This window comes from Hyperoodon ampullatus (assembly GCF_949752795.1).
Source record: "Hyperoodon ampullatus genome assembly, chromosome: 17".
NCBI classification, from domain to species: Eukaryota; Metazoa; Chordata; class Mammalia; order Artiodactyla; family Ziphiidae; genus Hyperoodon; species Hyperoodon ampullatus.
In genome coordinates, this window is record NC_136930.1 from 52995037 (window position 1) to 53008842 (window position 13806).

The 13806-nt window shown below is 31.1% G+C and overlaps 1 protein-coding gene across 3 annotated transcripts in view; it reads right to left on the reverse strand.

Annotated features, from left to right (window-relative positions):
- Positions 1 to 13806, reverse strand: part of CSMD3 (CUB and Sushi multiple domains 3) — a gene marked incomplete at its 5' end in the record, with an annotated part of 1086230 nt that overhangs the window by 75523 nt on the left and 996901 nt on the right. For 2 of the 3 annotated variants that reach the window (XM_079722286.1, XM_079722284.1), the window contains 5 exons: positions 809 to 982; positions 3483 to 3677; positions 5205 to 5390; positions 10494 to 10682; positions 13323 to 13469. In XM_079722286.1, the coding sequence (XP_079578412.1) occupies positions 809 to 982; positions 3483 to 3677; positions 5205 to 5390; positions 10494 to 10682; positions 13323 to 13469 (891 nt within the window). The remainder of the gene's footprint in view (positions 1 to 808; positions 983 to 3482; positions 3678 to 5204; positions 5391 to 10493; positions 10683 to 13322; positions 13470 to 13806) is intronic. The other variant, XM_079722285.1, reaches the window with a different exon arrangement.

The window sequence follows — 13806 nt, forward strand, 5'->3', positions numbered from 1 at the left end:
TAAACCTAAAGATTATGCCTTGTTCCCAACAGGCAAGTGAGTAGTTATTATAACAGTTATTATTATTACCTAATTCAATATTTGCTGTCATTTCTTGAAATAATTTTAGAGAAAAATAAAGCATAAATCATACTATTCTCTTAATATTAAGATAATTATTGAAGTCACTGAAAAAAGGGATAAAGCCTAAATCATAATATTCCTTTAATAATAAGAGAAGGGGTAAGAAGAACTAGCTATTCAGTCTCTTAATGAACAGCTTTTTACAGTGAATTAAAAAACCTAAGGGAAAAAAAACCCTATTTTCCTAAAATCAGGTTTGAAAAATAGATTTTTAAAGTTTTAATACAAAGTAATAATACACATGTTGAAATGTTAGGAAGTAAAAAGGGAGAAAGATATTTAAATGTGGAATTTGTTTTTCTTCTTTAGTCATTACCTTAAGCAAATAGGTGAAAGGAGAATTGACTATGGTTTAGAATGAATTAACTGTTACAGTGATTAATCCAGCTGAGTATGCAGACATATAATTTTCAGCAATTAGTTTTTACCTTTTATTTTCACCATGCCTGGAAGATAAATGTGTCTCTCCTTAATGACATAAGATTCTCATTTGGAATGCTAGTTGATTAACTTTAAGAGTTATCTGTTTAATAGCTTTTCTACCATGAGATATTTTAAAAGTTAAATATTTTCCAGTTTTTATTATCCTTACTGAGTGAATATATTATTATCTCTTATTATGAAACAGGGCTGCCTTTCTTGAGGGAGAAAAAATGTTTGGTTAAAATGACTTAAAAATCTGTACCTAAGCATCTGGTTTCTGATCCACTCCAAAGACCTGAAGAAAAGCATTCACGTACAGCGGACCCCACAAGCATGAATCCTGAATCACAGGTAAAGATGGCCGTTGAGCCATATGAAGTTTGAGTTCCAATCTTATTTCCATTTGGAGGTGTAGGTAGTTCTCCACAGGAAATAACTTGAAAACAATAAAAAAATAAAAACGCTTAAAGACATAGTCAATATGAACTTGTGACAAAACCATGCTGTGATTTGATATATTTACAATTGAAATTGACATTTGTAAAACATGTTTGAATGATTATGAAAGTGTAGAGAAAATAGATGACATAATTTAAAATTTATCCCCTTTGAGTTCCCATAAATCTTCTAAGTAACAGTGACATGTGATGAAGATATTTTGTTTGCATTTTCTGCATAGCCAACCTGGTCACCCAACAGGTTGTAATGAAAAAATAATAATAACAAGATTAAAGGGAGGATAATTTATTAGTCCAAAGTCTTTCTCTGACTTATCAAGTGACATTGGGCAATCCCTTTGACTTACCTGAGCCAGTTTCCTCATTATCTAAGATCGTAAGTGCAAATAATTTTTGTTGCACACTCTACAGTTTATAAAGCCCTTTACATGTGAAATAACATTTGATTCTCACTAGAACCATTAGATTATAATTCTATTTCATACTTTGGTTTTAGGTTTTAAAAAACTAAAAAATAGAGATTAACTAAGACTTGCTAGGTCATTCAGAACCCAGCTCTTATAACACCTTCATATTTAAAGACCACAAATGAAATTTCTTTCTAGAATAAAAACAATAATATATAGCACTTATTGAGTGATTTTGTACCAGACACTATTACTAATGCTTTATCTTATGTAATTCTCAAAACAACTCTATGAAGTAGGTGCAATCATTATCTGAATTGTGTGCACTAGGATATGGACACATAAAAGGAAAGTAATTTTAATAAGATTCCACAGCCTATAAACAGCTAAATCAAAATTTAAACCTAGCCGTTTAACTCAAGAATTGAATACTTAACCACCAGCCTTTATTCTGGCTCCAGTTCTGGCTCTCAGCTCTAGGTTTTAGGATTCTATTAGACAGGTAAATAGAAAATTTGCAGACTTTAAAAAATTGCATGTAGAATTTAAGATGTACTGATTGTTTTGAACTAATACCCTAAACAATCCTTTGAGGTAGCTATAATATTTATTAATATTAATAATACTGATATTTATATCATGTTAATTTCAAAGATGAATAAATGGAAGACCAGAAAAAAAATACTGTTCTTTCCATTTTTCTCAATGAATTGTAATTCTTAGATTCCTGTCTTTCCTGCGTTCTTACCTGTGGGCAGGAACCTAATCTTATGTAGAACTTAAATTTTTCTACATAATAAAGGATTGAACACAAAGAAACCAGACAAATATTTGTTCAATAAATGCTTCTGCTATAGATAATTTTTTCCCTTCTCTTTGAAACATCCTTATCCCATGTGCCCTTTTAATGAAATTATAATGGAAGAAGAATGAGCCTAGAGGAAGATCCTGGGTGAAAACCGAAAAGAGTAAAGCAAAAATTTACAATACATATGCCATATTTTTAGAATATGTAATATAATTTAGATATGTATTTTGAAATTTTTAATTCATCAATATGATTATCTTATAAAAAATGGCAACCCCCAAATCCTATGCTTAATATGGAGATTAAGAAAATAAATATTCCTGAGTAAAATATTACTAGGTACTTCCGTACTTACTATATATAGTTATCTGTTATGTTAAAATTTTAGTCTCCATAATCCAGACTTCAAATGTTTTATTAGTTAGTTTATTTATAAATTATGTATCCATATCATAAATGCTGTAAAACTGTGTTGAACATGAAATGAGAGTATGCATTTTCAGCCTAGCATATTTCCTGGTACTAAGTAAACTCAATAAATGTAGTAAAGAAAGTGCAAAGGAAGATCAAGGTATTTCATCTGATCATCCTATGTTGTTAGCTTATCTACATTAGACGCTAGCTATTTATAAGAATGCATGAAAATAGAATGACTAAGATGTTCAGTTTGATTCAATAAATATTTATTGAGCTCCTGCTGTGAATCAGATTCTAGCTGATATTTTCAACGTGTAACACCATTAAATCCTAATAATAACTATGAGATAGGTATTATTGTAAGTTCCTGGCTTAAGAAATAGAATAAACATCATATAACATCAAAAGGCAGAGGTTTTAATTAGACTCCAATTATCCACCATTTATAGGCTCTGTGACTTGTGTAACATGATAAAAATTCTTGGGTTCAGTTTCCTTTTTGATAAAATAAATATAATAATATCAACTTATAGAATGGGAACTAAGGAATAAATGAAATAATACATGTAAAGGGCTAAAAGCAATGTGTAGTTGTTTTAATAAATGATAGACCTAGAATCCAAGGGAAGGATTTCTGAATCCAAAGCCCCTGTTGTTGTTGTTTTTTAATAAGCATTTACAAATACCAAAAACAGTTACAAAATTTTAAGATGACTTGAGAATAAATTACCTTTTAAAATAATATTACCTCAATATTGCTCTAGTGCATGTAGAAAAAAGAAGTGATCAAGCAATTCAATCACCAAGGATTGAATATGAAATAAGTTTAGCAGAGTGTATACTTACTTTGGCAATATGGTCTTTCATTTCTCCAGCTCCAAGTACCATTAGGAAGACATTCAATAGAAGCAGGACCTAGTCCATGATAACCAGGATCACAGCTGAAAACTACCTTGGTTTTGTATTCATAATGGGAACCATTCACAATTCTCCATCTTCCGTGTTCCAGAGTAAAGGAATTGATGCTTGGGCATGTAACAACTATACAAAAATCAAAGAGATAAATGCTAATAAGTCAGTCATGTCTCTTCTACCTCTTAATTATATCTGATGTCTATTCCATTCTTAGTTCACCATTTCCTGAGTTCCTTCACTATTGTGCCATAAAAGGTCTTTAGCATTTTTTTTCATGTTAATCTTTCTACTCCCTCAGTTCTATGGTACTGTTGGTAGTTCCTTGAACATGTCATGCTATTTCACACTTGAAAGTATTTGTACATATTATTCTATGTACCTAGAATCCCTATTATTGACTTTTCCATTCTTCTTTTTTTGGATTATCATATCCAAGTTTATTCCTTAGTACCGGAAGACATGAAGTATATTTTAGTGATGAATCATTCCAATAACATTAGTTTGTTAAAATTGCCTGATTTTCTTGAAGCTGATTTAAAAGTATTCTTTTTTCTTTTTTCCCAGCTTTACTGAGTTATATTTGACACGAAGTGGAAAAAAGGGAATACTTGTACAAGTTGTGAATGTAAACTGGTAAAGCCACTATGGAATACGCACATACAGCAGTATGGAGATTCCCCAAAAATTGAAACTATAACTATCATATGAATCACCAATCCTACTTCGGGATATATATTCAAAGGAAATGAAATCAAGAGCTCAGAGAGATATCTACACTCTCATGTTCATTGCAGCATTAGTCACAATAGGCAAGATACAGAAATGACCTACTCTCTTTTCTTTAAAAGTTTTGGAAGGACTATATTTTGAGGAAATTTGTTTTATGAGAATGATCTTTTTATGAAAGACTTGTGATATAAACTTCAGCTAATTCAAAACTTGCTCAGCAAAAGTAGACACATTATTAGACACTTATGTTAAGATTGCAAATAATTTAACAACCCCATTTTAAATGAAATCACAGCTAAGTTGAAATGTTAGTACTAAATAGAATAAGTAATTGATTTACAGAGAAAAATCAAAGACCTTATTTAAAGGTGCATTTTCTAATCATTTTCTACCAAATATTTTATCTGAATTATTTTCTATAACCATTATATAATAGTCATTTACCTATTACAGTATTGATGGCAGGAATGAGAACTATTCTAAATGTAAGTAACCTGAAGAATTCTGACAAAAGTTGAATATTATGGATCATCTCATTAGCATCATTTTTGTTTATAAAAATCAGTTGAATGTATTAAAATATAACTTTATTAATGTAAACAAAATCTTTTTTCAAAGACCTATGTATTGAAAACACATGCTGATTGATGGATGACTTTTTACAAAATAAATAAACGTTGCTATGTAAAATAAAATGCCACTTTATTTTTTTGACATAAATATTCTGGAGCTTCTGAAAATGAGTAAAACTGTCCATATACTGTATTTCAGTTCTTCCTAGTACAAGACAGCTTAATTTACTTTTATTTCCCTCTTAGACATCATTTTAGGAAATGGTTCTAAAATCTGAAAAATACATAAAATTTCAGATCATATAAGATGCCAGTAGAAACACAAGTGATGAAATTTCCTTCACATACATACCAACACAGCGAGGAGTCTTGTTATGATTGCTCCAAGTTCCATCTGATTGACAGACAGCAGTTGTAAGTTCCTTAGATGACAATCTGTATCCATCATTACAAAAATAGGTAACTCGGGTTCCTACCAAGTAGTCTGTTGTGAGTATTCCTCCATTTGTTGGAGCTTTAGGCATCCCACAGGAAATTGCTAAAATAAATACATAATACAAAACCAAAGAAACAGAAAAATAATTAGATAAGTCTCATAGAGTATAAAGCATGTAAAACTATTTGGAATTTTACTAATTCCTCTAAAACAATTTCAGAATATCTTCACCAAAACCTTTTTTGAACTACAACTTTCTGAATCATTTATTTCAAACTCTGATTGAATGTTTTTAAATTGGTGAATCCATAAACTATTAATACTTTATTTCTTGGTTTCTTACTTAGTTTTTTGTCAGCATGCGCATGGTTATCAGCATGCACACAGATTATAAGAGAAGGCAAGTTAAGTAAATATAGAGTGTATTAGTGCTAATTCATGTCTGGACCTAGCAAGTTAGGTCAATTCAATTTGATGGCTATTAAAGATTGTAAAGGTAGTGGTAACCAACACTCATCAGGGTTTCGGCCAGGAATAAAACAAATAGATTTATTTTACTTGGAAGCTGGATATTACTTTGCCTTAGGTCCAGCCAAACTCTATGTGCTTGTGCACCTTCCATAGAATATCATGTGTATAGATATATTTAATAAATATAGGGCCAGGACTTATCGTCTTAAAACCTAGTTTTGATCTTCCTGCATTTCACTGATATGTCTTAGATGTCTTGGTTTTTATCTACAATAAATCTGATTTACGTAGAAGTTAGTTTTACCATAATGGGTTAATTACAGTATAAATTTATATTTCAATAGTTTATTGTATAAAATCAGAAAACCTCTAAATTCTGAAATAACTAGTTTTATTGGTTTCATACAAGAGATTCTAAACTTGTAACTATATTTTTCTCGTATCAAAAGAAATAATAGAAAGATACAAGTTTAGTTTGAGTATTTACAAAAGCTGTAAATATTCTGTCTCCATTTCAACCTAAAATTGTTTCTACTTCTCTTATAAAATCTACCACTTAGGTGTTTAATTTTAATTAATTCATGCAAATTGACTACAAAATAAAAAAAAAATCTTAGTAAAACACATATAAAATTCTCAAAGCGGATTAGCAGACTCCCTACTGGTGAATAGCTTGATCTTTTGTAATTTGATAACCTGCAAATTATAAACAGAAAAGTAGTAATGTTGATCTAATAAATTATATAAGCAATCTCATATAATTATGTTATTATCCCTGCTATCTAATTATAGACCTCTAAAATAGTGTTGCAAAGGTAAATGGTTCCCTGATGTCTGTTAAAGCAATATTTGTATTTCCACTTAGGACTTCTGGGTATTTCAATTTGTAATAAACTCTTTCTCCACTGAATCCCCACCAAAGATTGTGTATTTACTCATGTTTTAAAAATTAACTGTACATTGTTGGGGTAGAGTAGGTTAAACTTAGAGCAAAGTAACAATGAAATTTAGTTTAAATGGTACAGGTTCCATACATGTAGTTAGTATACAATGACTGTATTTTAGAATTGAAAAAAAGACAACATACTAAAATGATAGGATAAATGTGCCTGTAGATACTATACCATTTAACTTCTTAGCTAAAAAAAAAAAAAGGAAAACAAACAGAGTTCAGAAGAACCATCATCACTGAGTGATTGTCAGAAGCTTCTCTGCAGAGCTCTGAAACAAGCACAAATTAAAAGTGGAACAAAGATGTCCCCATACCTGTACTTGTTTGTTATATTAAATGTACTAAATATTAACCTGTTTTAAAAGTGTGTAGAGTTATCTTACTATGGTCTGATGGCATTTCCCTAACAGTTCGTCATGTTGACCATTTTTAAAGTGTTCATTTGCCAGCTGTATATCTCAAATGTTCACGTATATCTCATGTTGGTAGTGAATGTTGGCTGATATTTCCTTTTATAATAACTAAGAAGACAATAAAAGATGTGTTAGAACTTGAAAAAAAAAGTGAAACAGGGAATACAAAGTGACTGTTTCTGCATAACCCTGTACAATACTCGATTGTGTAGAGGGATGATAATGGTTTAATTCGTGACAGGGCAGGGAGTCAATGAATGATTAGGTGATGTGTAGACAAAGAAATAAAACACCTTCTCAAACCGAAATAGAGATAACAGACTAAATTTTCTATCTTTAATTGTGTTCACATCGTGTAACCATAGCTCAAGTAAATATATGTGAGGATGTATAAGGAGACTGAAGAGACAAGAAGAATAAAAATAACTGAAGAATGCAAAACGAATTTGGAGCAAAACAAAAATTGTGTGAATAGCTCTCCCCAATGACATTTAACCCTTTCATTTCAATTAGCTATGTCCAAACACAGGTCACATACAACAAACAATTTTATAAAATAATTAATATTTTAAAATTGTTTCAGTGAACATAAAGGATCAATTTTCGAAATGATTCTTTGAGTTATAAATATTTTATCACTTTACTATGCAAAATATCTTATTTTTTCAGCTACATTTTGATTTACCAAAATATACAAGCAGCTCATGCAGCTCAATATCAAAAAAACAAACAATCCAATCCAAAAATGGGCAGACGACCTAAACAGACATTTCTCCAAAGAAGATATACAGATTGCCAACAAACATATGAAAGTATACTCAACATCACTAATCATTAGAGAAATGAAAATCAAAACTACAATGCAGTATCACCTCACACCAGTCAGAACGGCCATCATAAAAAAATCTACAAACAATAAATGCTGGAGAGGGTGTGGAGAAAAGGGAACCCTCTTGCACTGTTGGTAGGAATGTAAATTGGTACAGCCACTGTGGAGAACAGTATGGAGGTTCCTTAAAAAACTAAAGATAGAACTACCATATGGCCCAGCAATCCCACTACTGGGCGTATACCCTGAGAAAACCATAATTCAAAAAGAGTCATGTACCACAATGCTCACTGCAGCACTATTTACAACAGCCAGGACATGAAAGCAACCTAAGTGTCCGTCAACAGATGAACAGATAAAGATGTGGCACATATATACAATGGAATATTACTCAGCCATAAAGAGAAATGAAATTGAGTTATTTGTAGTAAGGTGGATGGACCTAGAGTCTGTCATACAGAGTGAAGTAAATCAGAAAGAGAAAAACAAATACTGTATGCTAACACATATATATGGAATGCTAACACATATATATGGAATGCTAACACATATATATGGAATCTAAAAAAAAAATGGTTCTGAAGAACCTAGGGGAAGGACAGGAATAAAGATGTAGACCTACTAGAGAATGGACTTGAGGGCACAGGGAGGGGGAAGGGTAAGCTGGGACAAAGTGAGAGAGTGGCATGGACATATATACACTACCAAATGTAAAATAGATAGCTAGTGGGAAGGAGCTGCATGGCACAGGGAGATCAGCTGGTAGCTTTGTGTCCACCTAGAGGGGTGGGATAGGGAGGGTGGAAGGGAGATGCAAGAGGGAGGAGAAATGGGGATATACATATATGTATAGTTGATTCACTTTGTTATACAGCAGAAACTAACACACCATTGTAAAGCAATTATACTCAAATAAAGATGTTAAAAAAAAATCTATTTGTAATTATAGAAAAATTTCAATCAAGAACAATTAAAAAATGCTCCATATATAAATGTCATATTATATTAAAAAATCAATGAAATTATAGTGCTGACACTACAAAGCAATTTCAAAACTTCAGAAAGTTCAGGATAAATTTTTATTTTAACCAACAGTTAATTATTTTCACTAAAGGTTTCTCAAAGATTATCTATATATATAAACAATCCTTAATAACGGAAATTTAATTGTTCAAAGTTCAGAGCATTTAAATGTTTATTTAAAATCTATATGATTTAGAAGTTATTATATATATTTTAAATCCCTGTGATTCTAAACTTATGAGATCATGATTCTTTCTCAAACCAATTCTGGGAAACCATTTAATCCTAAAAATTTATAAATACTCCTGCTATTCATTGGTCAAAGGAAAGCAGATGTTTTTCTAGTTTATTAAAATGTATCTATTCTACATGAAGTCAGCACCTTCAATGTTGGTAACCCATTAAGTTTAGGATACATCCCAGAATTCTAGTAAGTAATTAATGTTTCTGAATCAACAATATAAGGAAACAGTTCTTTCATTTATCATTTATTTATACATGCCTATGAAAGCTACATTTTCATGAATTAGAAATTGCAATTTAACAGGTAAAATAAACCATTTTGGGTATCTGGTAATATCTATTCTCTGCTCATTTTAACTTGCTGCTGTTTAAATTTTAACTGATATCTTTTATATTTTATTTGTTTTATATAAATTGCCTCCAATAAGTAGATTATAGGTAACATCCATTATTTATTAACTGAAAGCGTCCCTCATTTTTAATGTGAGGGTTCATAGTTGTTATACATGTCTCCACATGCTGGGTAAAATAAATCAAATATAAATGTAAATTTCGTATTACAAAATAATGTGATGTTTGAAAATTTTCAAAGTCCAATAACATTACATTTTCTTGATGTTGAACTTGTCTTTATTACTATACCTAGCTAAGAGACTCAACTACTTTTTAAAAACAAGACCTAGTCCAAAGCTCTAAAATGTGCCATTTGTTGATTTGTCATTTTTTTGCTATAGCAGGATACAATGCTCAGAGTGCCTTGCTTTTTAACAAAATAAAATGGAAATGAAAGACATCTCTGTTGAGTTATTTAAACAGTGAAGAAAAAATAATGTGGTAATTGGCTACATTTTCCTCTTTTAAATTTGTTGCACTGAGAGCACGTTTTTGCATACTTGAGAGTGAACATCATCAGTGACCTTGCCTACTCTTATCCTCTCTTTTCTCTCTGCAGACTCCACACTAACACACACTCCAGCTCTGGGTCATTCATTTTCTGACAGCAAAGTGACGGGAATGGTAGATGTATGAGTAAAGCATGCATATAAGTGGATAGAGTAAAGGCATAAATCACATAACAACAAATGAAGAATTATAAGACAATGTGTCTCATGCTCCTCAAATTTATCAGTCTGTGTTTTTAAGCCTTATTTTCCTTAGAGGCATCTATAATATGCTTCTACATATTTATAATTTTGGAAGTTTCAGAAATCCAAATAAAAGTTAAATGGGGTTAATCTTTTATTAATGTGCCATTTCTGGTTAATATACTTCACCTTGACAAGCAGGGACCGGTGCATCCCATGTATGATACCCATAGGAAGACTTTCTGCACACAGCACTGCTTTTCCCAACAAGTCGGAATCCTCGATCACAGGCCCAACGGACCACACTATTAAGCTGTCCACCTGTCTGACTGATAATGTATCCATGAGGTGGGGATTCTGGTGTACTACAGTAGAAAGCTTTTTAAAAGAAAAAAATAAAAATTATATATAATTAATGAATCAGAAACTCTTTACAATCTAGAGTTATAAAAACCTAAAAGTAAATACTACTTCATAAAAATTGGCCAATTCAATTGCCATCTATGTGAGTTTTACTTCATATGGACATATATTATTTTCCATCTACTTGACAATCTAGTGACATAACTTTTAGGAGACATAACTATTTCTGGGCTTTCTTCTGATTCTTATTGTCACTGGAGGTGTCTCCTAATTGAAATACATTATACCTTCTTAATACCCTGGAGGTTCAAAAGCCGTACAAATAGTTTATTGAATTTTGGAACTGGTATTTCCTGTCATCTGAAGGGCCTAAATGCCACAGTTTAGTAGCAATATTTTAGAGCATGTTGTTTACATGTCACTTTGAAATTACCTGCAGACACCTATGTCATGTTAGTTCATGCATTTCATTTTGGTGGATGTCTAAAATAGTCCCTCCACATTCCATAATCCTCTCTTCCAGTTTATTAAAGAGTTTCCATGCTGCCAAGAGTGCTTATATATGGTGATAAAAAATGTCAATAAAATAAAACTTCTTTCATCTCCTGAAGTCTAGAATGTCAAAAGATAACGTGAAATGGCTTTTTCATATATATGTACTTTTGAGACTATTCAGCCTGGCAGGATCCTTTTACCCTCTGAAACTTCAATGTATTCATCTGAGAAAAAAATTAGACTTTAAGGGTAAATAGTAAGAAATAGATTGGACTTAGAATATATATGTCATAACCTGTCATTTTCTAAAGGAAAAATTTATATTCAATATGTCAAGCTGTTCTTGGGGATAAAAATGATGTTTTCATTATATTTATATCTAACTTTGTCATGAATATCAACATAAATAAGGATTAGTCTTTAATATAGTGAATCTAATGCTTATAACTATTGGATTTGTATGATTTCCCTTTATATTATGGTTATTAAAAAAATAATTTAACGTTCTGACTTTTTAAATACAGTCTGGCACAACTTTAATAAAAAGACATTTACAAAGTTCACATTTAAATATGAAAAATCTCAAGAATGACTTGGGCATATGTTTAAATTTTTAAACATTTCTCCTTCGCATGCCTAATAACATTTTTCAAATTTAATAGATATCTATTATAGGATAAAACTTGTAAACATGTTATAATGTCAGTGACAAGTTACTTCTAATATGTAAAAGACAAATTGTTGATAAAGGCAAATTATCATCTTATAGTTTTAAAATCAAAGTAGACAAAAATTGTATTTGCACAGTATATACATATATGCAAAGTTATATAAATGAGTAAAATTCAAGAGTTTATCATTACAACTGGAATTCAAAATTTTATCTAAGTCCATGTCTACAATTGTTGTGTCAGAATAATCTATAAAATATTTAAGAAAGTAATTTTCAATAGAATTGATTAGCAATGACCCATAGCTTGGGGAGACATGGTCTGAACATTGTACAGATAGAGATGGTTGATTGGCTCTGAAGTATTCTGTTATTGAGCACATACCTATGGCATCTGACATGATTTAGGATGGCAATAAAGAGGAGGGATATAATCTTTGCATAATGGAAAACTATGTACACTTAACAAGAAAATTATTGGCTCAGTATCAGTAGACCTTATAAACAAGAAGGCATATAGGAAAAGCTATTTCATCTTGATATTAAGAAGGATTTTCAGCCTACATCTTTCTAGATATTACTCAATTGAAAGCAATGATGACAAAACAATATTTTTTTAAAACTAAATGTTTCTAAGTGATGTGTTCATCATTTTCTCTTTTAATATTTAATATACTTTAGCAAGTATCATAAATAGGTGGGCAATAGTGAAGACAAAGATTTTTTCTACTGTATGTTTACCTTTTGTTTAAACTCCTCATTTAAAGGAGTTATATATATTAAGTAGATCAGATACAACTGAGCAACACTATTAACATATTGTGAGAGTTCAAGGGAAATTTCTGCTGGGAAATAAAGCACTTAAAATATCAAGAGTTTAATTTTTTTTTGGCTGGAAATATTTTTTTTATAATTAATTAATTTAGTTAGTTTTGGCTGCACTGGGTCTTTTTTGCTGCACGTGGGCTTTCTCTAGTTGTAGCGTGTTGGGGCTACTCTTCGTTGCTGTGTGTGGGCTTCTCATTGCAGTGGCTTCTCTTGTTGCGGATCACGGGCTCTAGTTGCATGGGCTTCAGTAATTGTGGCACGTGGGCTCAGTAGTTGTGGCGCATGGGCTTATTTGCTCCATGGCATGTGGGATCTTCCCGGACCAGGGCTGAAACCCATGACCCCTGCATTGGCAGGTGGATTCTTAACCATTACGCCACCAGGGAAGCCCCAGAGTTTAATTTATAATTAACTTAGATAAGTCATAAATACCTTAAGTCCTTTTAATCAGTTCAAAATTATATGAAATACATAGCATTATTGTCATTACAATGAGGAAACTGAGGCATAGAGATGTTACATAAATTGCTCAAGAAACATCAATGGAAGAAATATGATTTAAATTCATACCTAATTAAATAGTGTATGTGTCTATGCTCTTTAATCACAACCATACTGAGGATGCAGGTGAGATCTGTACCGAAGTTATAAATATCACATACCTATATATCTTATCCGGAAGCCTTTTTTGTTATTGCCATGATCTGCTGACCATTGAAGAAATACTTCATGACCATTGCTTGTTATATTAAAAGCAGATGAATAATCCCCACTGAGTGAAACAAGCACTGGACTTTGAATATTTGGTCCTTCAGAAAGAAAATAATACAATTTAGGTGTAACTGAATAATACATCTTTAGTATTTTATATATTTAGAATAGTATTAAATATGGTGAAATTAATCCAGAACCAACTTACTTCATCAATAATAACTTAAAACATAACATAAAATGTTTGTTTAAACATTTTAATTCCATAGCTAAAGCAGCTACAATTTATAACATAATAATCAAGCTAACTACAATTTTCATATGGTATATAGGTAAGTTTGATGTTGATACTTCTAAAAATACCCATAAGATAAAATAAAATCATATAAGCAGTGTGTCTACTGAAGGTCTGAAAGTATAACTAGAGCAGTTGAA